Raw genomic sequence first — 27,782 nt, 5'->3', positions numbered from 1 at the left:
ACAATAGAAATTGTGAGCACATACAACGAGACGTTGTATTACGATTTTAATGGTGGAGAATTTTATTCAGACAAATAATCCAGTTATTTGTCATTTATCTTGCTTATAATGGTTGTCGAACACGACTAATTCCATTATAAATTTCCTTACATAATAATGATGTAGAATAAGGACAGTTTAATTTAATTCCTAGCTCACACATACTGTTTCCTACAATCGTTTCATTTAAAAAGTACAAAACAAGCAACTAAATGTTGTAATTAAGAACAAAAACAAAGTTTACTTATCTTTCAACCCATTTTGTAATTTAGTACAATATCGTGATAATACCATATACCGTTTGATACCGTCACATCCCTAGCCCCGACAGCTCTAAAATATAAATCATTGTTATAGGCTTACCGTAGTGAATCAGGTTATGGCAAAAACATGGTTTGGAAGACGGAGTGTTGGTGTACTTGCTCAGTAATAACATTTTGTTAATTTCTAACAAAAAAAATCTTACATAGTGCAGCTTTAAATTTCAGCAATTTATAGCGAAACGGCATGTTGTTAAACACAATGACCATAGACTATAGGGCTATTTTAAAAACATATAATCTTTTCTTTTGCTAGGGGTATTTCTCTTAAACAATTTTGAAACTTGTATTACAGAACTTGTGTTACTACTGCTTCCCTAGGATGATTAGCTGCTGTTGTTCTCATTTGTAAGTCGCTTTGGATAAAAGCATCTGCTAAATAAATAAATGTAAATGTATTTCTTCTTAGAAATCCTATATTCACTGTGCATTATCACACTGAGAATAAATGGGTTCATCCAAAAGCTGGAAAATGACCAGTGCATACAGACAGCACACTGGAGGTTGTCATTCACTACATAGGGAGCAAGGGAGCATCCTTGCTTTCCTATGCAGCCAAGTGCATTCACTACTAAAATCCGGTCAAAAGATCATTTTCAGGATGCAGATTATGTTCGGACCACTCAACATAGTTGGCAGATATTGATCATAAACATATTTAGATTATGTTCTACATCTACACCAGGGTACTTATTATATCGATCGCAATAGCAAGACAACCACTGGTTGATCTCCATTAAATGTAATAGATTGACTTTTTATATTTCTTTGCTTCTATAGCTGCGCACTGTTTGACTGACAGGAATCTTATTTGTGTGTGCTTTACATGCCTTTGTGCTCCAAGAGTGCTTGTGATAATGCGGACACGTGTCTAAATGGTCAAATACACATCAAAATTCCCCAAAATGACAGTAAACACAGTCAGTTATGTCTTAAAGTGAAGGATAACATTGTGCAACATGCATTAGAATAAGTACACAACTATTTCTGGGCCTAAAAGATACAAGATATTGCATAATGACCTTTTTGGCGTGCTCGCTGTCAAATTTTGATGAAGTTCAATATTAAAAAAAACATTAGATCTATTAAAAGGACTTTGAATACAGTTTTTGTCATCTGTGTCCTTGGATGGTACACACAAAAATTTAGTGTGAATCGAATGTACACCCTAGGGGGAGCTAGATAAGGAGGTTTTCTAGAAAAGTAAAAATTCCACAAAATCTAACTGAGCAAAAATGTAAACCATAGTATGCATATGACTTTGCATGAGCCAAGAAATCAGAGGAAAAAAAAATTTTTTTTAAATGCCTTACGGTTCAAAAGTTATAAGCTTAAGTTCATATTTGAGCTGTTATTAGTGCTAGAGGGTTTGAGGTAGACACTCCAAATTTGCCACAAGCAATGAGACTCTCCCTTATCAGTGTGTCAAATATCACAACTTTTTGCCGCCGTACGGTTCTATGGGCTGCTCTAAACTGCCAGCTAGAAATGAAAGAATAATAATAAGAACACTAACAAGAAGAAAACTAACAAATATAATTACAGCATTGTGTTAGACTAAGTCTTTTGTAATGAAAGTTGATCATTCTGTGTACACTCTGCCATTGCCCTAACCATTGTCATGTTCTGAACCATTTGGTAATTGAGGATTGAGAAGATGAATTGTGAGATACTCACTCGGACAGCTCACTTTGTGATGAACCGAAGAACATCCATCAAGACAATGTTGGAACTGTGGTGTTATCTGTCATTTAATACAAATTTTATTAGTGTATTCATATATTAAGTCCTTTGAAATGATTGAAGCTGGACAGGAAAATTAATTTAATATATTCAAAAGTGGAACATACTATACTGGTATATATTCAAGGGTTAAAGAATGCGCCACATTGCAAAAATAATCAGTCATTTTGTCTTGTTGCTTTGGGCTCTGGAATCTGTTTGAAAACAATTATGTTTGCAATTCCGTTTGGTGACTAGTGGCACAGAAATTAAACACTTGTTGCTTTATAATGTTGCTTTAATATTCACTTAGTTGTCAGGGGTATATGAAAGGTTTTATTAATGATTATTAATTAATTAATAAATTTAATATAAATCATTGATTTGCAGTTATGACAACATGTAAAAAAGGATGACTTCATGCAATACTTGACAAATTGTGAGCTATTCTTAACACACATGTTATTAATGCTTTATAAACACATGTATTTTAATCTAAAACATAAAATGCTTTAACACATAATTTATGTTATAATGCAGTAAAAATAGACTACTATAGTGAAAATTAATGTGTTGCATTTGTATTTATGTTAATTTCTGTAATGTCTAAACTCATGTAACTTTCCTTGTCACATTGATGTCAAAACAATGGTGCAACTCCGAGAGATGTCTCAACTTAACTCATTGGTGTTGGTCCTGTGGTTCACAGATGTAAACTTTATATTGGACTTTAATAGGTTACTAATGTTGGTAACTCATTAATAAATAGTTCATGGGCTACTCATTAACAGGCCATTGTCCAGTTTGCATTAAGGATCTCTGTGAGGTTACTGAAGTTGAGATATCCACCTCATATTAAGTGAATAAGAAGGGACAATTATTGTTACTTAATTCATACATAACTCGTAAAATTACATGTACATGAAAAATATATTTTTGAAAAGCATGACAGAAAACAGTATTATCATACATCGTTATGGATGGGCTTAAAGATTTGAAAAGTGTTTTGCAGAGGCAATTCAACTTTGTGTCAGGATCCTGTCACTTAGGCCATTCATGTTTATTGTGTTGTATTTGAGCACATGGCTTAGTGTTTAATTCCTGGCCATGTGCTCTCTGTCTCCTGTTTTTTGTTTGAGCACATGGCTTATGATGGTGTTGGTTTGTTATGTGCTCTTCTGCCAGTCTCATGTCTAGGCCCCACCCCCTTGTTACCTTGTTATTAGTTAATTCGCCTCACCTGCCTTCCCTTGTTAACCTCCTCACGTCCCTGTGTTCTCTGTCCTGTGCCAGTTCGTTGAGGTTGTTCACCCTGTTAGGTGTGTGTCCTGTTGGTCCGGTCTGGTCTGGTCTGGTCTAATCTAATCTGGTCCAGTCTGTTCCAGTCCAGTCCTGTCCTCTTCCTCCAGACCAGCCAGTCTATCAGCGTCTATCTTGGACTGTTCCCCTACAGGGTCATTTTTGTTTGTTTTTGTTTATTTTTGTACTAATAAAGCCCATTCACTGCTACTCTGCATTTGAGTCCTCGCTCTCTCTCTCTCCATGACACTTTGATGATATGTAAGTTGAGACACCACTCGGAGTAACTCAATTTTTTTTGTCACTGACAAGTAAAAGTGAAATCAGTCACAATATCACAATTAGGAATATCAAAATGACCTATAGCAATCTGACATAATCCCTCCTTGTAATCTCACCATAATAGACTATTTACTGCATTGTGGCATATTTGTTGAAGACCTGCGTGAAGTTGGCCCCCCACCCAACGCAAAACGTCGCCAAAATAGTCTCAATCGTTTGTGCTCCGTTTGTGCTGGTTTATGCTGTAAAAATTTTCGTTTGTGCTGCTTCGGTTTTTTAGATATTAAAATAATATTTATAGGTCATTCTGAGGTCACTCAGCCCCCCCACATGCTCCAAATTTACCCAAAATAGGCTCAATCGTTTGTGCTTCGTTTGTGCTGCTTCGGTTTTTAAAATATTAGACATTGAATTATAGACGATGACGTCACCAGCCCCCCCACTTGCTCCAAATTCACCCAAAATAGTCTCAATCTTTTGTGCTCCGTTTGTGCTGGTTTGTGCTGCTTCGGATTTTTAGATATTAAAATAATATTTATAGGTCATTCTGAGGTCACTCAGCCCCCCCCCCCCACACGCTCCAAATTCACCCAAAATAGTCTCGTTTGTTTGTGCTTCGTTTGTGCTGGTTTGTGCCGGTAAAAGTTTCGTTTGTGCTGCTTCAGATTTTTAAATATTAGACACTGAATTACAGGCGAATTATAAATGCTGATATTTATTGCATACAATACTGACGGAATAAAATAGATCACTTAATGGTCACAAAATCAAATATAGGTTAGTAGCAGTCTCAGTCATTCTGATTACTATATATTAGGCTACTACATTATATATTTCTAAAATAGGTCTATCTTGTTTTGTGTGTAGTCAGTACGATTTATGAGCAGTGAGCATTTTATTTCGGGTTTGTCATTTCAATCTCTTACCAAAATGTTGGATGAAGATGTTTTAATACAACAACTCCTTCTTATCAATGTTTTTGTAGTCACTATGGTGTTTATTAAAAACGTATTGGTGTTCAGACAGCAGCAGCTCAATATTCATCTGGTGTCTGTCGGACTTTTTTTCTGTCACTCACTTTCGCTCAGCCCTGGGCACGAGAACAAAAGCGCAGATCTCCTCGATGTTAACACACTTTTAGAGTCCAATTGCCGAAGACTTTCTGTCAAGACTAATCATCACATCATTTGTTCAATAAACAATTATCTTTACTTCATTCACTGGTCTTTCCTGATTGAACTTTTTATTTATTTACATGGAGTATCATCTGCTACACTTCACTGCCAACACTAGGCGCAAGTGACACTTCTGTTCAAGATGCTTTTGTGCAAATTAGTGTAGAGTTAGTAGAGAAAAAGTCGATATAAATCAAACTACAAAAGTCGTTACTAAATCAAATTTCTGGCCAATGTAATTACAATGTTTTAACACTGTCAGTTACAATATTATTTGTTAACTTTAAGAATAATGGTACAACATTCAAGAGAGCTAAGATTGTCGATGTTTATTGAACAGAAAACTCATTGCTAATACTAATATATGCTAATTACAGTTGCACATGTGACCCATGTTAGTTTTTAGAATACATTGTGCATCTAGGGGTCAACATTACCATATTGGTCCTAATATAAGATATATTATCCTTATATATTATTACTATATTATATTATCCTTATATTTGGACCAATACAGTAATACATAAAAATAAGTTTATACTGAACATGACATTTTTTGAGTCAGGATTATTTAAGTGGGTAATTATGTTTTGCTTATGCCAGCTGCCCAAGAAACCAGCAGTCGACAGAGATTACATTTTCACTGTCCTGTGTTCATCTAAAGAGGCCATAGTCCAAAATGGCAACATAGCTACTCCTAATCTGGACAGAGCTTAGTAAGCAGCTAGAAAACAAGATCACTGCAAAGGCTCTATAAACTTTTGTTAAATTAAATAGACACAACATCTGGACTGCTTTAGGGTTTACTCATGAATGTGATCATGAAACAAATGGCAGTAGTGATGACACTGATTTTGAGCCAGGGTCCCTTTCACCCAGACCAAAAGATTGCTGGACTTTTGATCTTGAAGTTCCATTTCAGAAATGGATTGAATTCATGCCTGAAACGGTTAAATACAACAAGTTCTCTAAAACACAAAAAAGGGAATACACAATTTTAAGCCTGGCATCTGGACACATGTGATAAATCATCACATATTTTTAAGTTTAAGTTTTTAAAGGTTCATTATTTGTGTTAATGGATGTTCGATAGTACACAGTAATTAAATTTCAAAAATAAAATCATTTTGGCTTAATTCTTAATTCATTGAGTCACGAGTTCCACATACATATAATACAGTAATACAGTAAAACAGTAATATTGTGAAATATTATTCCAATGTAAAACAGTTGTTTTCTATCTGAATATATAGTAAATTGTAAATTATTCCTGTGATCAAAGCTGAATTTTCAACATCATTACTTCAGTCTTCGGTGTCACACGATCCTTCAGAAATCATTCTAATATGCTGATTTGCTGCTCAAGAAACATTCATAATTATTATCAGTTGAAAACAGTTGTGCTGCTTTTTTTTTTTTTTTTTTTTTTCATGGAAACCATGATACACAACCATTCAAAGGTTTGGGGTAAGTGATATATATATATATATATATATATATATATATATATATATATATATATATATATATATACATAGTATATTATGTATTATTTTATTTTATTATAATACATAGACAATTCAGTGTCTAATATTTAAAAATCCGAAGCAGCACAAACAAAACTTTTACCGGCACAAACAAGCACAAACGAAGCACAAACAAACGAGACTATTTTGGGTGAATTTGGAGCATGTGAGGGGCTGAGTGACGTCATCGTCTATAATTCAATGTCTAATATTTTAAAAACCGAAGCAGCACAAACTAAACTTTTACCGGCACAAACCAGTACAAACGAAGCACAAATGATTGAGCCTATTTTGGGTAAATTTGGAGCATGTGGGGGGGCTGAGTGACCTCAGAATGACCTATAAATATTATTTTAATATCTAAAAAACCGAACCAGCACAAATGAAAATTTTTACAGCACAAACCAGCACAAACGGAGCACAAACGATTGAGACTATTTTGCCGACGTTTTGCGTTGGGTGGGGGGCCAACTTCACGCAGGTTTAATGAAGTATAGCATTTTTTGTTTGTGATAATATATCACAAAGTAAAAAGTATAAATAAGTGTGTTTATTAAGCATTTATAACATGTGAGTTCAAATTGCTCACTATTTGGCAAGTACTGCATGAAGGTTGCCCTGTTTATGCATATAATTATATTGCTATAACTGCATTTCAGTGATTTATAAAGCATTTGTAAATTAATTATAAGTAATTAATGCACCCCTTTATAAACCCTTAACATCATTAGGAAACATTAAAGCAAAGTGTTACCGATATTTTCCTGGACAACAATACAAAAATACTGATTAAGAAAATAATGTTTTGCCATGCAAATGGTCAGAATCACAGCTTATGTATTATTACAGTAATTCACACCCTTCATAATGATACTGCTGAATGTTTGGCATTTCAAAGAGTTTGTAAAGGCATTCCGAAATGTCCGAATGCACATTTCTTTAGCACTAGAACATTTGTTACCATTAATTTGAATAATGCATGACTTATTTTAAGGTCACATGAGGTGTAGCACAGACATCAGAAATCAGATTCAAAACCCATTTTATAGTCACCGATATCAAAAGCTCTTCACAGGTGCCCGTGTATTTCACTTCTTCTGTATGATTTTGCACTTTTCCTCCCTGCAGGACAAACACAAACAAATAATAGAAAGAGAAACTATGTGAAAAAGAAGACGAGAGTTGATGGTTATTCAGTCTGTGCATGTCCTTTTAAATCATTTAGTATGTAAGAAAATGCTCGAGAAAAACCTACTTTACCCCATTTATTTCCTTTGTTTGAAGAATATGAGTTCCCTTTCTCAGTCTGATGGTGTATATTTCTGATGCTGAGCTTGTAGTGAAGGTCACCACTATTTTATCATCATGAAAAACTGAAAAAATACCAGCATCCCACTTATCTAGATTTAAGAACACAAAGTCAATCAAATTTAAAATTCAGGAAGAGGAACATTAACCAAAAAAAAAAAAAAAAAAAAAAAAACATTACTCAGCATTTGAACAAACACTTAAAGGAATAGTTCAACCAAAAATAGCTCACCCTCATGCCATCCCAAATGTGTATGACTTTCCTTCTATTGGTGAAAACAAATGAAGAATAAAAGTTCTGCATATAGTAAAATATTCAGAAGAATAGCTGAATATTCAGTCAGCATAAAAGTATTCCATAAGACTCCAGTGGTTAAATCAATATCTTCAGAAGTGATATGATAGGTGTGGGTGAGAAACAGATCACTTTCACATACTTCTTGTATTTTTGGTGATTCAAATTCTTCATACATACTGCCCCCTACTTCGCATGGAGAAGAATTACTTGCAAAAAAATATATATATATATATATATTGATCTGTTTCTCACCCACACCCATCATATCACTTCTGAAAATATGGATTAAACTGGAGACGCATGGATTACTTTTGTGATGCCTTTATTTGCTTTTTGAAGCGTCTAAACTTTGGCACCCATTCACTTACACTGTACTGACCTACAGAGCTTAAATATTCTTCTAAAAATCATCATTTGTGTTCTGCTGAAGAAAGAAAGTCACATACATCTGGAATGGCATGAAGGGGAAGTAATTGGTGAGAGAATTTTAATTTTTGGGTGAACTATCCCTTTAACCCTAAGGATTAAACTTTAGCTTGTAACTCGTCCCATTGTTTTTATTACAAACATGAATGATATCACAAATCATTTGGTTTGTCAAGAACATGTGTGCTGTCACTTTTCTAAACTCTCAAACTATTTTTCTAGATAAACTTCAAAGTTGGGTCATGTCTAGAGACCAGAATATCATTTAGAACTGGGTTGGGCTCATTTGACTTGGACCAGAAAGTTACCACCTAGCAACCACACAGAAAACCCTAGTAACCAACTAACAACACCTAAGAACACTCAGGACACTTTAGCAATGGCTTAGCAAATACTCTGAAAGTTGTCCGATAAACTCCAACTTCAAGCATCAGTATATTTTTCTTCAGAAAATTGTTAATATCAAGTTAACATCCGTATTTAAACTATATTTCAGACTGGTTTTCTTTTGCTTTTAAAACATAATATTTCAGGTACAGTGTATATAACTCACAGTGAATCTTTCAGGATCCTTTCATCTCTGTCCAGTCTTGTTTTACACTTAGGGTGCTTTCACACTGGCAGTTCAGTTCGAAACACAGCACTGTTCGCATGAAAAACTAGTAATGTGAAAGCTGTCATGCGGACCGGGGAGCGCTCCGCGGTACCGAACCCGAGACTAGCTGTAGGAGGTGGTCTGAGTTCGGTTGCAATGTAACTGTAGCGCGATTCGCGTGAATGTTAAAGCAACTCAGACTTGGGTGCGCACTCGTTCAGGAAGTAAAGTAACCTGCGCATGCATTTTAGCCGATGACGACATCTATCTATCTATCTATACACCTTATAAATACTATATATAAATACTATTATAGGTTATAAACATAGGATATAATAGGAGATGACAGTGGTGATAACTTCACCTTGGACATGAGCGTGAATAAGTGTGCAGTGTAAACAAAGTTGCAAATGAATTCCTTGCAATCAGCTGTCTCCTCAAAAAATGCCGTTTGCGAGCAGCAGCAAGCCGCCTTCCCCTGGAGTTACACCATGAAGTGCACATATACGCAGCTGTCGTTCACTCTGCTGTGCATAATTGCACCAAAATAACAAAAAAACAAAAAGTATGATGAGTCGCGTTGTGTTCTCCATGCGTGTTTGCGATGACGTAAGATGAACGCAAATGGACCGGGGTTCGATAGAATCAAGTGAGTGTGAAACCAGACCAAAGCTGCGGGGGGCACCGGGAACAATCGCACTCGGAATCGGACCGCAACAAACGTGCCCAGTGTGAAAGCCCCCTTAGTGGCAGGATCCTGACACTCCTGTTTGCTGGGGGTTTTTTTCTGTTTGTGTTTTGGTTATCCATGTGTTCCTTAGCCTGTTTCTGTCTGTTGCTTCTTCCTACTCGTTTGCTCCCTGGTCACACCTCCTTGTTAGCCCATGTATGTTTATTAGGTTCATTTGTTTCTCATTACACTGTCAGTGTTTATATACCAGTCTTGTTCCTTAGTTTGTTGCTGTATTGTTTTGGTTTGTGACCTTACTCCATATCTCTCTTTCGTGCTCATTTGTTCCTGTTGATTGTTGGTTTCTTGTTTGTTTTTTCTCTTTGTTTTGTGACTTTGTAAAGATTCCATTATTTATCCCTACCCTGCAGTTGAGTCCTTCCTCTACAAAAACCTGACAGAATCATGTCTTACCTGTGGAACACCATGGGTGATTGCTCATTTGTTTACTCTCACATCCTAAAAAGACAGATAAAACAATCAAATATCACAACAAGTGGGGAATATGAGATATAAAACTTTAACATCAATTCAGTCTAACCTGGTGTTTCAAAATAGCTGCTTTTTATAAACTGCCCCTTTGTATCAGCTGGTGGCGGCGGGGGAAGATTGAAAGCGTAGATGTAATATTGAGCTGAAGGATGGACAGACACATCTGACGCAGTGAAATTGAACCATAACTGTCAATCAAGAAAAAGTTCAGGTGAGGACACTGAAATGAAGTATATAAGCAACGAACAGATTTCTCTCAACAGTGTGATTCTAGACTGAACATCTGTCAAAGAATGCTGAACTGAAGGAATATTCCAGGTTCAATACAAACTCAAATTATAGCATTTGTGGCATAATGTTGATTACAACAAAAAATTATTTTATTAAAAGAAAAAAATCAAAAATCAAATTTTTTTTAGGGTTTGAAGGCCGAAATGTGAACCTTACAGAATAATTGTATAAAAAGGACTTACATTAATTTTTCTGTTAAAACTCGTACATTATTTGAACAGTAAAATTGTTTAAATCGCCGTTTACCGGGTTACTTCATCATGGCAACAAAGTTCTAAAACTGGATATAACTTTACACAGAAAAGGTTAGAAAATGTTTATATCGCACCAAAATCATGTTAACACATATTTTTTTTACATCCTTTGGCTATGCTTTTGAAACTGTGAGTATTTTAACATTTACAGATTGGCCCCATTGACTTCCATTGTAAGGGCCTAACTGCAACCCAGATTTTTTTTAAATGCATTTTTGTTTTATGTACGCATTATGCCAGAAATTGAGTTTAACAGCTTAATGGTTTACTTTTACTTCCTTAAATTAAACCAGACTGATCTCACTGTGATAGTAGGTCGAAAGTTCTTGAGCTGCTTGGTCTGTGCTTACCGAAATTCTTTTTTTTTTTTTTTAGTTAAGTTAGTGTAAGCTCCAGGTTCAGGTGAAATGTCCACCGATGGGCATCAAAAGTGAGTTGTATTTAGTTGTAAATAATTAAAAACAGTGAAAAAGACTACATATTTTATTAACTCTACCACGAAACCCAAAACCTAAACAATGGAGTTAAAATGTAAGCTTAGAAGGGAAATGCAGTGTTGTCTCTGAAAACACACAAAAAATTTGAAAATTTTCTTAAAATCTTTGTTACACTTGTTGTGTTCCCAGTCAGAAATGACTGGCCATTGGAAATGAATGGAGTAGACTACAAAATTCTGAAATATTAACTGTTCAGGAGCATCCCAATCCTTTAGATGAGCACATACAGTTGTGCTCAAAAGTTTGCATACCCTGGCAGAAATTGTGAAATTTTGGCATTGATTTTGAAAGTCTTGTATTTAAGGATAGTGATCATATGAAGCAATTTATTATCACATAGTTGTTTGGCTCCTTTTTAAATCATAATGATAACAGAAATCACCCAAATGGCCCTGATCAAAATTTTACATACCCTTGAATGTTTGGCCTTGTTACAGACACACAAGATGACACACACAGGTTTAAATGGCAATTAAAGGTTAATTTCTCACACCTGTGGCTTTTTAAATTGCAATTAGTGTCTGTGTATAAATAGTCAATGTGTTTGTTAGCTCTCATGTGGATGCACTGAGCAGGCTAGATACTGAGCCATTTGGAGCAGAAAAAAACTGTCAAAAGACCTGTGTAACAAGGTAATGGAACTTTATAAAGATGGAAAAGGATATAAAAAGATATCCAAAGCCTTGAAAATGCCAGTCAGTACCGTTCAATCACTTATTAAGAAGTGGAAAATTCAGGGATCTCTTGATACCAAGCCAAGGTCAGGTAGCCAAAGAAAGATTTCAGCCACAACTGCCAGAAGAATTGTTTGGGATACAAAGAAAAACCCACAGGTAACCTCAGGAGAAATACAGGCTGCTCTGGAAAAAGACGGTGTGGTTGTTTCAAGGAGCACAATTTGACGATACTTGAACAAAAATAAGCTGCATGGTCGAGTTGCCAGAAAGAAGCCTTTACTGCGCCAATGCCACAAAAAAGCCCAGTTACAATATGCCCGACAATACCTTGACACGCCTCACAGCTTCTGGCACACTGTAATTTGGAGTGACGAGACCAAAATATAGCTTTATGGTCACATCCATAAGCACTATGTTTGGAGAGGGGTCAACAAGGCCTATAGTGAAAAGAATACCAACCCCACTGTGAAGCATGGTGGTGGCTCACTGATGTTTTGGGGGTGTGTGAGCTCTAAAGGCACGGGGAATCTTGTGAAAATCGATGGCAAGATGAATGCAGCATGTTATCAGAAAATACTGGCAGACAATTTGCATTCTTCTGCACGAAAGCTGCGCATGGGACGCACTTAGACTTTCCAGCATGACAATGACCCTAAGCACAAGGCCAAGTTGACCCTCCAGTGGTTAGAGCAGAAAAAGGTGAAGGTTCTGGAGTGGCCATCACAGTCTCCTGACCTTAATATCATCGAGCCACTCTGGGGAGATCTCTAGCGTGCGGTTCATGCAAGACGACCAAAGACTTTGCATGACCTGAAGGCATTTTGCCAAGACGAATGGGTAGCTATACCACCTGCAAGAATTTGGGGCCTCATAGACAACTATTACAAAAGACTGCATGCTGTCATTGATGCTAAAGGGGGCAATACACAGTATTAAGAATTAAGGGTATGCAGACTTTTGAACAGGGGTCATTTAGTTTTTTTCTTTGTTGCTATGTTTTGTTTTATAATTGTGCCATTCTGTTATAACCTACAGTTGAATATGAATCCCATAAGAAATAAATGAAATGTGTTTTTCCTGCTCACTCATGTTTTCTTTAAAAATGGTACATGTATTACCAATTCTCCAAGGGTATGCAAACTTTTGAGCACAACTGTATGTGGATGTGTGTCTGCACACACAAAGTCCTTGGACATGTGCACACACACAACACACACAATGTGTGTTGAGCGCCCTTTTGTGCATCATCTTTCCATGTACACTCTTTGAGGAATATTTCAAGTTCTACTTATCATATTATGTTGTGTTTTGCCTCATTAGAATTGGGATAGTCTGCTGTAAGTTACGAAATGTCATTGCCTATGTTATATGTATGTTTCATGAAATAATATGGGAAAACACGACAAAAAGCCAGGAGTGGCTCATTACATTTTTGTGTGTCAGTGGGAATTTCATACACTAATACCCACTGCAGTTTGGCCTCTGAGTGAAACACATTTGCTCATTGCATTCTACAAATTGAGACCTTTCCAACAATATATAACACATTTTTTATGGTTTTATCAACTCTGAATATAATTGTTGTGATAACAAATTTGCAAATGATGAGAATGAAACAGTTCTTTTTTTGTCAGCAAATTAAAAACCATTATTTAAGAATTGGTAGGATCAGCTATATGCATTGTAAAGTCCAGATTCTAAGCTTTAAAGTGACATATTTTGTTAAGATCAAGCAGGTGGTTATTAATTTATTATGTTATTATGTTATTATTATTATTATTATTATTATTATTTTGTTTTCCGTAGGGAGTGCCCCCCACTAGCCTGCTATAAGCTCAGTTCAATTAATCCTTCTATCAATAAAAGTATAGGGTACAATGGGGCTAAAGGCTCTGCAGGGAAAAAGGCTCCTTTGATTTTATTTTCTCGCAAAACACTAAATAGCATCAAAACTACCACTGTACTTTCCTTAACACCTGTTTGTCACTATGCACTGCAGAATTTTCCTATTCCATGATATCATCATATGTAATGTCTATTTGATTTAATGTGAATTTGATTTTCATTTTATCTAATATTTAATAATTGTTTAAATGTTGTACATTTATTTACAGTAGCTAATTAATATCCTGGAAATGATCACATTTATTTTGAGACAAAGTAGTAATTTATCATTTTCAGTTTTGTTAAACATGATCATATCAATACATTTTCAATAACTGTCCAGTAAGTGAAAGGATAGTGTTTGGGGTAAAAATCCCCACTGTTGCAGGGGATAAAGGCCCCTATAAAACCCATTATTTATTCTTATGTGGGGGAATAGATTTGTTAAAAAAAATGTTCAAAGTGGGCTAAAATTGACTGATCCAGTCACAATGGAGATTAATTTGTTTATAGAATACTTAAGATGTGATGAAATGTCTAATGTAATTAAAATTTAAAGGAAATTATGGTGTGGTTATTTTAAATAAGCATTATCTTAATTTGTTATTCAAAAAAGCATCTTGCTGCCTCAAAGTATGCGTGGGGTAAAAGTCTCCCTCGCCACCTTTAAAAAAAAAAAAAAAGCATTTTATTCAAAACAACCTTCTGTTGTTATTTCTTTTCACATAAATGATGTTGCTCCATCAATAGTAAATAAAAACAGATGTATTTCTTGATCTTGATACACTTTGTGACCAGAAAAAAAGTGGATTTTCCTTTCCCGTTGTACTCTATTTAAAAAAAAGATAAGTTAAATAAAGGAGTACAAAACCTACATAATTACTAAAAAAGAAGTTGATAGAAAGATCTAATGCAGTGTCTTGTGATAATATATGCAATATTAGAGATTTATAAACAATCTTAGTGGGTCAGTAATTTTTGACCAGAACACAAAATGTGTTAGCACAAAAGAACACAACACAAGGGTTAAAATAGTATGTGCCTATTCTTAATTTGTAGCATTTAAATGACTGAAGTTCACATTTTAAAATCTCTCATTAAAAAAAATAGATTCTAAAGAATATTAGCCATCTTCCTTGTGTTGCTATTACACATGAATTATATAGTCTACATCGATGTGTAATTCAGTGTGTTTAAATTACTATTGTACATTAAACAATTTACCTGTTGTAGACCAGTGAGGTTGTTTTGCTCAGAGGTGAAGGGAGGCTGGTACTGACAAGAATAATATAAACTGTGATCCAACACAATCAACTCAATCCATGTGCCAGTAAGACTGTGAATGCTGCCTATAAGATGTTAAGATTAAAAACATTTGTTTCAGTGTACTTACAAACTTCAGAGGTATTGAGAACTCGCTTCACACCTTATATAATAAAAAAAATCACTTTTCTTTTATACAAATTTCCAGAACCATGCAACAAGTGCAGGTCATTCCCAAACTGCTGTGCTAGCACATGTTGATTTCTCATGTAATCATGTTGACCTGCAACACATTCATTGACATTTTATCACCAGACAGGTATGGATATATAATACATAGCATAGGTTTTATGTTCTGTAAATCTTTCCATTGAAATGGAATGCATGGTTTGTACATCTGCATTTAGGATGTCAGAATTTTAAAATGGTAAGTATAAAATCTTTGATATATGTAGATCAGTGTAGGGCTGGATGATAAAATAATATTGAAATGTATCTAAAAAAAAATAAATTCGATATCGATGATAAAATTTTGAGTAATTTTCTATATTTAGCCTATGTTCTTCATCTAGATGATCGAATCAGGTATGTGTCGCTAAAAACGCAAGCAGTGGGGGCCTGGGTAGCTCAGCGAGTAAAGACACTGGCTACTACCCCTGAAGTTGCGAATTTGAATCCAGGGTGTGCTGAGTGACTCCAGCCAGGTCTCCTAAGCAACCAAATTGGCCCGGTTGCTAGGAGGGTAGTCACATGGGGTAACCTCCTCGTGGTCGCTATAATGTGGTTCGCTCTTGGTGGGGCGCATGGTGAGTTGTGCGTGGATGCCGCAGAGAATAGTGTGAAGCCTCCACACGCACTATGTCTCCATGGTAATGCGCTCAACAAGCTACATGATAAGACGTGTGGTTTGACAGTCTCAGACGTGGAGGCAACTGAGATTCATCCTCTGCCACCCGGATTGAGGTGAGTCACTATGCCACCAAGAGGACTTAGAGCGCATTGGGAATTGGGCATTCCAAATTGGGGAGAAAAAGGGGAGAAAAAAAAACACAAGCAGTTCGGCAAAGTAATACACACAGTTAGCTAACTGAATCAAAACATAAATCAGCCTGTTAGGAAGTATTAGCAGGCATCCCTGCTGTCATGGAATCCAATCAAGCTCGGTAGCTGCTAGCTAGATATTTAATATCGCTGTGTAGAGAACGTCATGGTTACTGGTGTAACCTCCATTCCCTGATGGAGGGAATGAGACGTTGGTGTCGATGTAGTGACACTAGGGGTCACTCTTGGGAGCCCGAGACACCTCTGGTCTTTGATAAAAGGCCAATGAAAATTGGCGAGTGATATTTGCATGCCATTCCCCCGAACATATGGGTATAAAAGGAGCTGGTATGCAACCACTCATTCAGGTTTTACGCTGAGGAGCCGATATAAGGTCCGGCCATTTCAGCGGGTAGTTCAGCGTTGTGGCAGGAGGGACCAACGTCTCGTTCCCTCCATCAGGGAACGGAGGTTACACCAGTAACCATGACGTTCCCTATCTGTCACTCACTCGACGTTGGTGTCGATGTAGTGACACAAGGGGTCCCTATACAAAATGCCACAAGGCTGAACTGTGTTACGTGAACTGGCGGTGTGTGGTGGGCAGACATGCTGTGTGCTTCGTAGCCAGCACACCAGGTCGACACGTAACCTCCCCCAACACAGTTATGAGTGTCAAACGGCCCTTTTTGGGGACAAGTCAACTACCCAGAGATAGAGACAGGCTTAACCCAGTCATGGCCTCTTTCCCCTTCTCTTTTTCCACTCCCTAAAAAAGAAGGGGGATTATCTGACTGGGCTGCCAGGTCTAGTCGGGGGGTGTCCCTCCCAAGGGGAGGACACCACGGAGACCACACCTCGCCCCATGAGAGGGGGGATATTTAAGTGGAAGAATACATCACATGGTCTTTCCAACCATGTGGAGAGCCTTCAAGGTAGATCCTGCCCAATAGGGGAGGAGTTACTACAACATGGAGACTTGGGCAGAGGGGCTCTGCCCAAGGAAGACGCAGTTTGCCAGTAGGGAAACGAACTAGCGGAAGATATAGATCGCATGGGGTTAGCCTTACAGGGAACCACCACATGCGGAGCACCTACCCCAGAACCGGGCTCTTAGTTAGCACGTGTACTGGGCCGGCAGCGAGTCTCTCCGAAAACTCGACTACCTGGGCGGCATGTTTTGGGCGAGATATGCCATAGTTATGGCGTCAATGAGCCAGTGGGAGATCCTCTGCTTGGAGACAGCGCTTCCTTTCCGCTGTGCACCAAAGCAGACAAAGAGCTGCTCAGAGACTCTAAAGTTCTGCGTGCGATCCAAATAGATGCATAAAGTGCGCACCGGACACAGCAACGACAGGGCTGGGTCTGCCTCCTCCTGGGGCAGCGCTTGCAGGTTCACCACCTGGTCCCTAAAAGGAGTGATGGGAACCTTGGGCACATAGCCCGGTCGGGGGTCTCAGGATCACGTGAGAATAGCCCGGACCGAACTCCAGGCACATTTCGCTGACAGAGAACGCTTGCAGGTCACCTACCCTCTTGATGGAAGTGAGCGCAGTCAGGAGGGCAGTCTTCAAGGAGAGTGCCTTAAGCTCAGCTGACTGCAAAGCTCAAAGGGGGCTCTCTGTAGACCCTGAAAAACTACAGAGGTCCGATGAGGGAACGAGGCGCGGCCTGGAGGGATTCAGCCTCCTGGCGCCTCTTAGGAACCTGATGATCAGATCATGCTTCCCTAAGGACTTACCGTCGACTGCGTCGTGGTGTGCTGCTATGGCAGCAACGTACACCTTCAAGGTGGAAGGGGACAGCCTCCCTTCCAACCTCTCTTGCAGGAAGGAAAGCACTGATCTGACTGCGCACCTCTGGGGGTCTTCCCGACGGGAAGAACACCACTTAGTGAATAGATGCCACTTAAAGGCATACAGGTGCCTCGTAGAGGGAGCCCTAGCCTGAGTGAACATGTCTACCATCGCAGGTGGGAGACAGCTTAGGTCTTCCGCGTCCCGTCCAGGGGCCAGACATGGAGATTCCAGAGGTCTGGGCGCAGGTGCCGGATGGTGCCCCTTCCCTGAGAAAGAAGGTCCTACCTCAGGGGAATTTGCCCGGGGGAGCTGTCGTGAGGAGCGTGAGGTCCGAGTACCACGTCTGGGCGGGCCAGAGGGTGCTTACCGGGACAACCTTCTCCTCGTCCTCCCTGACCTTGCACAGGGTCTGTGCAAGCAGGCTCACTGGGGGAAAACGCATATTTGCGAATGCCAGGGGACCAGCTGTGTGCCAGCGCGTCTATGCCGAGGAAGGCCTCGGTCAGGGCGTACCAGAGCGGGCAGTGGGGAGGATTCTTGGGAGGCAAACAGGTGCACCTGTGCCTGTCGAATTGACTCCAAATCAGCTGGACCACCTGAAGGTGGAGTCTCCACTCTCCCTTGAGGGTAACCTGTTATGACGGCGCTTCCGCCGAAGTGCTGAGGTTGCCCGGGATGTGAGTGGCTTGCAGCGACTTGAGGTGCTGCTGACTCCATTGGAGGAGACGGCGGGTGAGTTGTGACATACAGCGGGAGTGCAGACTGCCTTGGCGGTTGACATATGCTACCGCTGCCGTGCTGTCTGTCCGAAGTAGCACGTGCTTGCCCTGGATCAACGGCTGGAACCTCCGCAGGGCAAGCAGAATTGCCAGTAACTTGAGGCTGTTGATGTGCCAACACAGCCGCGGACCCGTCCAGAGGCCGGCGGCTGCGTGCCCATTGCCAACAGCACCCCAGCCCATTTTGGAGGTGTCTGTCGTGACTACGACGCGCCTGGAGACCAGTTCTAGGGGAACACCTGCTCGTAGAAACAAGAGGTCGGTCCAAGGGCTGAAAAGATGGTGACAGACCGACATAATGGCCACGCGGTGTGTCCCGTGGTGCCATGCCCATCTCGGGACTCGAGTCTGGAGCCAGTGCTGAAGCGGCCTCATATGCATCAACCCAAGCAGGGTGGCCACCGCCGAGGATGCCATATGCCCCAGGAGCCTCTGAAAAAGTTTCAGTGGAACCGCTGTTTTCTGTTTGAATGCCTTCAAACAGGCCAGCACCAACTGGGCGCGCTCGTTCGTAAGGTGCGCCGTCAAGGAGACTGAGTCCAACTCCAAACCGAGAAAAGAGATGCTCTGAACCGGGAGGAGCTTGCTCTTTTCCCAGTTGACCCGAAGCCCTAGTCGGCTGAGGTGTGAGAGCACCAGGTCCCTGTGTGCGCATAACATGTCTCGAGAGTGAGCTAAGATTAGCCAGTCGTCGACATAGTTGAGAATGCGAATGCCCACCTCCCTTAACGGGGCAAGGGCAGCCTCTGCGATCTTCGTAAAGACGCGAGGAGACAGGGACAGGCCGAAAGGGAGGACTTGTACTGATACGCCTGACCCTCGAAAGCGAACCGCAGGAAGGGTCTGTGTCGAGAAAGGATCGAGACGTGAAAGTACGCATCCTTCGGGTCTACCGCCACGAACCAATCTTGATGCCGGACGTTCGCTAGAATGTGTCTTTGCGTCAGCATCTTGAACGGAAGTCTGTGTAAAGCCCGGTTCAGTACTCGCAGGTCCAAGATTGGCCGCAACCCACCGCCTTTTTTTGGTACAATGAAGTAGGGGCTGTAAAACCCTTTCTTCATCTCGGCTGCAGGGACAGGTTCTATCGCGTCCCTCCGTAGGAGGGTAGCGATCTCCGCGCAAGGTAGCAGCATTTTTGTCTTTCACCAAGGTGAAGTGGACACCGCTGAACCTGGGCAGATGCCCGGTGAAGTGAATCGCGCAGCCGGACCGTCCGCGCAAGGGGGACCAAAGGGACAACGTCATCAGATGTACCGGCAGGTGGGGCCTCGCGGCGGGGCGGAGCTCGAGGTGCCAAACCACGTCGTGGCCGTGCTGAGTCCGAGGACATCGAAGCACTTACCTGGCTCCTTGTGACCACCCCTGGAACAGCCTGGGACGGGGGAGGAAGAGGCCTGTCCTCGTGACCCGTGGAGACTGTCACATCGGGGGCGGATTTGTGCCACAGCTGGGCACTCAGGGGCGGGAGACCGCCGCTGGAGTGCCAACCTGCCAAATGGAGTGGTGGACGGTGGTCGTGATGCCAGCCGTACACACCGGATACGTGACCCGCCTGGTAAATGGGGGCAGCAAGGAATCGTGTCTTGTCGGCCTCACCATCTCGACCAGGTTGAGCCAAAGGTGGTGCTCCTGGACCACTAGTGTGGCCATCGTCCGCCCGAGAGACCGCGCCGTGACCTTCGTCGCTCGGAGAGCGAGGTCGGTCGCCGAGCACAGTTCCTGCATCAATCCCGGGGTGGAACTACCCTTGTGCAATTCCTTTAGCGCCTTGGCGGACTTGCAGGAGAGCCATGGCGTGCATGGCGGAGGCGGCTTGTCCAGCGGCACCGTAGGCCTTGGCCGTCAGAGACGACGTAAACCTACAGGGCTTGGACGGGGGCTTTGGGCACCCGCGCCAGGTGGCGGCGCTCTGCGGGCATAGGTGCACCGCGAGCGCCTTTATCCACTGGGGGATTGCCGAATAACCCTTGGCCACCCCACCATTGAGGGTAGTGAGAGCGGGGAAGCTGAAAAGATCGGGACCGGGCAGTAAAAAGTGCCTCCCGCGACCTTGTCAGCTCTTCATGCACTTCCAGGAAGAAAGGAACGGGGTGGGGTGTGGCTTTGAGTGGCGCCGCGAGCCCAGGAACCAATCACCGAGCCATGAGGGTCCAGGGAAGAGCGGTGAAATCCACTCTAACCGACGCTCACGGCTGCCCGGGAAAGCATGTCGTCATCTTCGCGTCAGCCTGTGTCTGGGCGATCGACCCCGAAGGGAGGAGCCCAGCTGAGGCTTCCGACTGGATGAGCCTGCTCTCCGATGCTGCGCTCGAGAGCTCATCACTTTCGCGAGCTTCGAATAAGAGGTCGAACTCGCCGTGAGACAAGCCAGCGGACTCACCCGGAAGCCCGATCGGGGCAGACGAGCGTGCTGGGGAATGGGAGGTCCGCGGGAGGATACCCGGCGGAGGCGGTCCCATTGGGGTCCCCATATCGCCCCCAGTGCTAGCCGCGCTGGCCTCAAACCCGTGGGTAAAAGGACCGAGGCGGGAGCCTCTGGGGTGGCTCACTTTCTTTCGAAGGCGAGCCGCGACCGCAACGTTGCCATGGACATATTCTCGCAATGAGAACATGACCATCCACGAACGCTGTCTCCGCGTGAGCAGTGCCCAGACACGAAAGACAGTGATCATGACCGTTAGAATGCGAGAGATAACGAGCACAACCAGGAATAACACACAATCGGAAAAGCATCTTTAAAAAGACGTGTCTTTAAAAAGACGTTCCGTGTGTGCGCTCTTTTAGAGAAATATATACTCTTTTAGAGGGAAAAATGCTCTTTCAGAAAATATACTCTCTAGTTTTTCTGCCGAAGCGCCCAGGGGCATTCTCTGCAGTGCACCAGTGCAGAGGAGGGAGAAGCCGCTGAAATGCGCCGTCAGATCCAGCAGAGGTGAATGAACAGTAGTATTCAGCTCAGTGAGCATGACCGTTCGGCTCCGAAGAGAAAATCTGAATGAGTGGTTGCATACCAGCTCCTTTTATACCCGTATGTTCGGGGGAGTGGCATGCAAATACCACTCGCCAATTTTCATTGGCCTTTTATCAAAGACCAGAGGTGTCTCGGGCTCCCAAGAGTGACCCCTAGTGTCACTACATCGACACCAACGTCGAGTGAGTGACAGATAGGGAACACAACTGTTCAGCAGTCGACTGAACACAACAACAACTCCGATATCAACACCATTTATGTTTATTTACGTACTAATTAGTTAAATGTTTTTTCATAATCCATAGCACTGTCACAGGAAATTAAGTTTTCTTCTTCTGGTGATGTTTATTGCCAGTGGGCAATCCAGCTTTCTGTGCATTACCTCCACCTACTGAGCTGGACAGTGAAAAGTCACAAGAAATTCTTTCATTGGAGTCAAACATCAGCTGAAGAAAATGAAATTGGCTAAATTTCATCAAAAAGAGGTCATGCGCCTTATATAGGATCAAATCCTAAACTGAGTCTACTTTAAATGTAGCTTAACCTATGGAGTTTACTTGTAAATAAACAAGTTATTTTTAATTCATTTTTGAGGTCTAACAAACATGTGGAATGCAGTTCTGCCCCCATTTATGATATAAAATGTATATCGTGATAAATACTGATATCGAACGATATGAAAAAAATATTGTGATACATTTTTTTGGCCATATCGCCCAGCCCTAGATCAATGGTTCTCAACCTTTTTGGGATGAATGCAAATGCAGGACACTCTCAATACTGGAGTCCCTCAATGTTCAGTGCTGGTACCCTAAATCTTCTCCTTCTACACCAGATAAAACTGAAGCATTACCCAATGGCAGGCCTTGTCTTATCACTGCTGAGCCAACAACACTCAACAACACATCTTAATGTCCTCATCTGCAATCTCAGAGATCTTCGCATATCTCTCTGATATTTCAAACTGGATGTAACTCAAGTGTTATCTTGAAAAGACTGAACTCCTCTTCCTCCCTCAGCAAACATTTCTCTCTGTCTCTTTCTGTTTTCTCTGAATGATCCCAGACTTCCATCTACATGCTACCAGATATTTTACAATTACCTGGATTAGGAGACATCTTAAATAACAAACCTTTTGTAACAAGCAAGCTCTCTTATTTACAAAATTATTAATACAAAATATTATTAATATTTTTTTTTGTCCACTTTGTTTTTTGTGCATGCCGAATTTTGACTTTATTTAATTGGGTTAAATACACAAAGATAATGTAACAAAGTCTAAATGTAAAAATAATTCAACCGATTCAAACATACTTATCTGGAAAGCTAGGTAGTTTGCATAGGGAATAAATTGTATGAACTAAATAGAAATAATTTAAAATCATAAAAAAAAGTATTATGTGTTTAAAGTCTGAACAATTATGCTTCATCACTTCGAACTAACACAACTATCTTGTGCAGGTTGAATTAGACATATCATAAAAATTCTCAGCCTGATCTCACGAAAAATATATGACTGGATACATTTTTGAAAAATGAAGTTACGTGGTTCATTGCATGCATCACGACAGTTCTGAGCTGAAATGTTGACTGTGTGTCGTTAAAAGTGAGTTTAAATTGTCTCCCAAACAGATGAGGTTTTTAAAGTTAATGCGCTAAAAGTTTTAAATCAACAAAACCTACCTTCCTAAACCTTTAACCAAAACTTAACCAGTAGTTTCATAAAAAGCAAATGTGAGATGAAAAACGTATTTGCTGAAGCAACCACATAATTTTGTGGCGCTTCTATGACACTTTCGGCTCATGTGTGGACTCGTGTGCTCTTCAGGACTCATACCCCGCTTCTTTACATCACAAGTGCAACGCTCTGTCATTTGAACTTCCGCGTAATTTGAACACACTCAAACAAGCTCGCAAATGTACTTGGTTATGTAATTCAGATGTTAAAATGTATTGCCTTTCAAATCAAGTGCTATAGTTAAAGTGTTTTAATGTCATAAGATAGCACTGTGTGAGGAAAAGGGTAAAAAGTAAGTGTGTATAAACTGATAATCTGCAGTTTTAGTCGTGATTTGTGTGAAAGTAAATAAATGTTATTGTTGAAGTGCTTCTAGTGTTCATTTCACCAGGAAAGTACCATAATATGCCACGTAAAATACATTGTGAAAAAATGTAGCTGTAGTAACATGATTCTATGAGACCAGGTTCCAAATAACACTATTGAAAACACAATAACATTTGCAAAATGCCTCTGACAAATCTTTAATTCATTATTTTTGTAAAACATCTACTTTATATGAATCTTTATCAAATGAAACTTTTTTTAAAGACTTTCTTTGAAATTAGGATAACATTTTATAATAACTTTAATAAATAATTTACAAGCATTATGTAGTGCTGAACAGATCATTAGTTAATGTATGTTCATACAGTTAATGTGCCTGTTAATGTTTACTCATGAATTTAACTAACATTAACTAATGATCTGTTAAGCCTTATGTAATGTAAACTCAAATAAGAACAAATGCTATTAAACTTATATCCCTGTTTGGCTTTGCACTTTTTAACATCTATAAACGATTTTAACAAATGTTATATAATGATTAACTAATCATTTGTTAATATACATTTGAATGCTTGCAAATATATTTACACTTTTTTGTAAATTATTTATAAATGAGTTCATGTACTTTTTTTACATTGACAAATTATTAGTATTTTTCACCACTTCAAACACTATTCGTGTTTACAAATTATTCATCAATGTCCAGTTAATGAAGAAACAACATCTAAAAATGCCATTTATTGTTTGTTTGTTGATGTAAGCATGTTTTAACTATTTACACTTATTTACAAATTATTTGTTCATAGCGATAGATGTTTTTACACTTAGTGTACTTTTTTCAAACAAAAAGCATCTTCTTTGCACTAAGTGCAAACAGTGGCGGATACTATTTGTGCTTCTAATTCATTACATCATTGTATCATTACAGCATGTTTACTGTGTTTATTGGACAGCCTGTTTATTTTGTTCATCAGACCAGAAAACACAGTTCCACTGTTCTACTTTCCATCTAAGATGAGACCAAGCCCAGAGAAGCCGGCAGCACTTCTGGACAGTGTTGATGTAGGGCTTCTGCTTTGCATAGTAAAGTCTTAAATGACATCTGTGGATATATGCTCTGCTAGACAGAGTCTGCTTTAAATAAATCAGTTTGGGGTGTGGACTGTCAGATACTGTATATCTATATGCATCTATATGCTCTGTGAAAATATACACACAATGTACACATTAGCTGGACATTAATTAATCATTTGTAAACTCAAATAGTGTGTGAACTGGTGAAAAGTACTGATGATTTCTGAAAACATTTATAAATGTAAAAAAGTGCATGAGTTAATTTATAAATCTTTTATTAAAAGGTTTAATGACATTTGTAAACATTCTAATGTACATTAACAAATGATCTATTAATCATTATATAACATTTGTAAGTATATGAATTTACATCAATTAAGCATCATGTAATGTTAGTTAGTTAAATTTATTAGCTAACATTAACAAATGCATTATCATATTTCTTTTTTTTTTTTCTCTCTCCCCTTTTCTCCCCAATTTGGAATGCCCAATTCCCAATGTGCACTAAGTCCTCATGATGGTGTAGTGACTCGCCTCAATCCGGGCGGTGGAGGACGATCTCAGTTGCCTCCACATCTGAGACTGTCAATCCGTGCATCTTATCACGTGGCTTGTTGAGTGCATTACTGCATAGACCGCATGTGGAGGCTTCACGCTATTCTCCACGGCATCCACGCACAATTCACCATGCGCCCCACAGAGAGTGAGAATCACATTATAGCGACCATGAGGAGGTTACCCCATGTGACTCTACCCTCCCTAGCAACCGGGCCAATTTGGTTGCTTAGGAGACCTGTCTGGAGTCACTCAGCACACCCTGGATTCGAACTCACGACTCCAGGGGTGGTAGTCAGCGTCTTTACTCGCTGAGCTACCCAGGCCCCACCATTGTCATATTTCTAACTATTTTAATGTACAATAACTAATGATTTGTTAAACATTAGATAATGTATGTTAATGATTTATTAATGAAAGTTTTAATAAAGTGTTACAAAAATAAAAACAAAAAGTTAATACTTACTTTTCTTATATATTTTCAAGAGACCAAAGAAAATATGCCTTACCGTCAATTTTAATTAACCACTTTATAATGAGTGAAGCTTCAGATTCACTCAGTTGCACAGACAGCTCATGTAAGGGTGAAGGGTTTGACACATGTACCTCTGACCAACCTGAAGATATACTCTCTAAAATAAAAATTGTATAGAATTACAGTATATGTACAATTTTTGTATGAGAAATTGAAAAAAAAAAAATGGGATGGGGAAAATTTGTTTGCATTACTGCAACTTAAGCAAAATGAGAATTTTTATATTTTATTTTTTGTGCTTGATATGAAAAGAGAAAGAAAAAAGAAAGAAAGAAATAAGAGGTATATTTGATAAATACCTGCGTGCCATTTAATAAATTCATAATGTTTAGTATCACTCACCTGTTGTCTGTTTACATGTGGCAACCTGTGAATATCAAAATGAATAAGTGATGGAGCAAATCAAAACACTAGATTATATATCTATATAGCTATCTGTCTATATATATATATATATATATATATATATAATTCTGTTATTATGAGACGATACTTACTATATTGAGAGCATTTCTGTCAGAAGCTGTCCATTGAATTAATAAGATAAAAACAACAACAGTCCTCATGTAGATTACAGGATCCATTTAAATCAGACATGAGAAAAAACACAAATGTCTGTTGAAATGATAAGTATGTCTGCTTTATTTCCTGTCAAAATCAAACACGCCCACAAACCACATGCATACAGTGGAGGATTGAGGAACAGGCCACATGTGCCAGTGTTTTCAAGAGCACCGCCTAGCACACAGCACTCACTAACAGTCTCCACCTGCAGTCAGTTTTTATAGCACTTCTACACTGTATTTGTCTCCTCACAGCAGGGGAGAAGTGATGTCTACTCATTGTTTCCTCATTAACTCTCTCAAACATTTGGTAGTGCAAATTTTTAAATATCCCGGATTCAATTCAACACAGAAGCATCCTTACCACTCCAAAATTTGCTGCATGTTAACCCTTAAAAAGGGAAAGAATATAAAGGTACCTCTAAAACTTTATGTATTGCTTTTTTCCCCCCAACACATTAGGACCCACATAACACATCTCCATATTTTTTTTCTAAAATGCTGCTCAGTAATAATTGTATTATTGTTGAATAACAAATGCCATTTACAATGGCTGGAACTGGCTGGAACTGCCTGTGCCCCCCTGGTTTGACTACTGTCCTCCTGCCCAGCTGGCCCTCCTCTGGCTTGCCAAGCCCTGGTTTTTGCCTCCGGCCCTGCCCTGGTTTGCCTTGACTGTTCTGCCTGTAGCATCCCTCCCACTCCCTTCTGGTTTTGTTTTTGTTGGGGGATATTTCAGAAAGCAAGATTAACTTACCTTAACATAAAACATGAACTCTTGGTTGATTAACGCAAGCATCGCTTACTTGCTTTTCTTAGTTCCAGAATACCAGTTCTGGGTAGTTCACTCAACCATGAGTTTGAAACTCAGAGTTTGTGTATGATCATGCTAAACTCAGAAAGGCATTCTCAGAAGAATGCTGAAACCACGAGTCACCATGGAAACAGACGATAAAAAGAAATGCGTGCCATATTTCAGTGACGCAGAACATAAAGTTTTAATGACTGCAAACGAGAATTATTTCGTCTTCACTCGTAATAGCGATAGGAGCTTTATTGGTTAAGGACTGAGAGTTTGCTTGATGGAGAGTATACTGAATTAATGTGTGAAATTTTAAACTATAACTATTATTGCACTTGTAAATGCTTAATTCAATATTAATATCCCTGATAGCACACGTACATCACCCAGACATCTATCTGATGTGTGCATTTACATTTGGAAGACATATTTTTTAGGTTGTTTGCTCATCTATAAGATGTACAGTATGTCAATAAGTGTGTCTTGGATTTCAGTAAGACTTTAAGCAGATGTTTTT

At 39.7% G+C, this 27,782-nt stretch overlaps 1 protein-coding gene across 2 annotated transcripts in view; it reads right to left on the bottom strand.

Moving 5' to 3' along the window:
• The window catches only part of LOC127424737 (interleukin-17 receptor B), a 64,813-nt gene extending 38,284 nt beyond the window's left edge, over positions 1-26,529 (bottom strand). For both annotated transcript variants that reach the window (XM_051670164.1, XM_051670165.1), the window contains exons 1-9: positions 26,398-26,529; positions 26,243-26,267; positions 25,875-25,997; positions 15,040-15,164; positions 10,262-10,400; positions 10,135-10,179; positions 7,624-7,763; positions 7,417-7,485; positions 2,037-2,103 (exon numbers count right to left, since the gene is read on the bottom strand). In XM_051670164.1, the coding sequence (XP_051526124.1) occupies positions 2,037-2,103; positions 7,417-7,485; positions 7,624-7,763; positions 10,135-10,179; positions 10,262-10,400; positions 15,040-15,164; positions 25,875-25,997; positions 26,243-26,267; positions 26,398-26,484 (820 nt within the window). In that variant the 5' untranslated portion in view covers positions 26,485-26,529. The remainder of the gene's footprint in view (positions 1-2,036; positions 2,104-7,416; positions 7,486-7,623; positions 7,764-10,134; positions 10,180-10,261; positions 10,401-15,039; positions 15,165-25,874; positions 25,998-26,242; positions 26,268-26,397) is intronic.
• Between the last annotated feature and the right edge of the window lie 1,253 nt (positions 26,530-27,782).

Source organism: Myxocyprinus asiaticus, chromosome 33 (genome assembly GCF_019703515.2).
Source record: "Myxocyprinus asiaticus isolate MX2 ecotype Aquarium Trade chromosome 33, UBuf_Myxa_2, whole genome shotgun sequence".
NCBI lineage: Eukaryota > Metazoa > Chordata > Actinopteri > Cypriniformes > Catostomidae > Myxocyprinus > Myxocyprinus asiaticus.
This window is presented reverse-complemented; position numbering and strand designations above follow the sequence as displayed.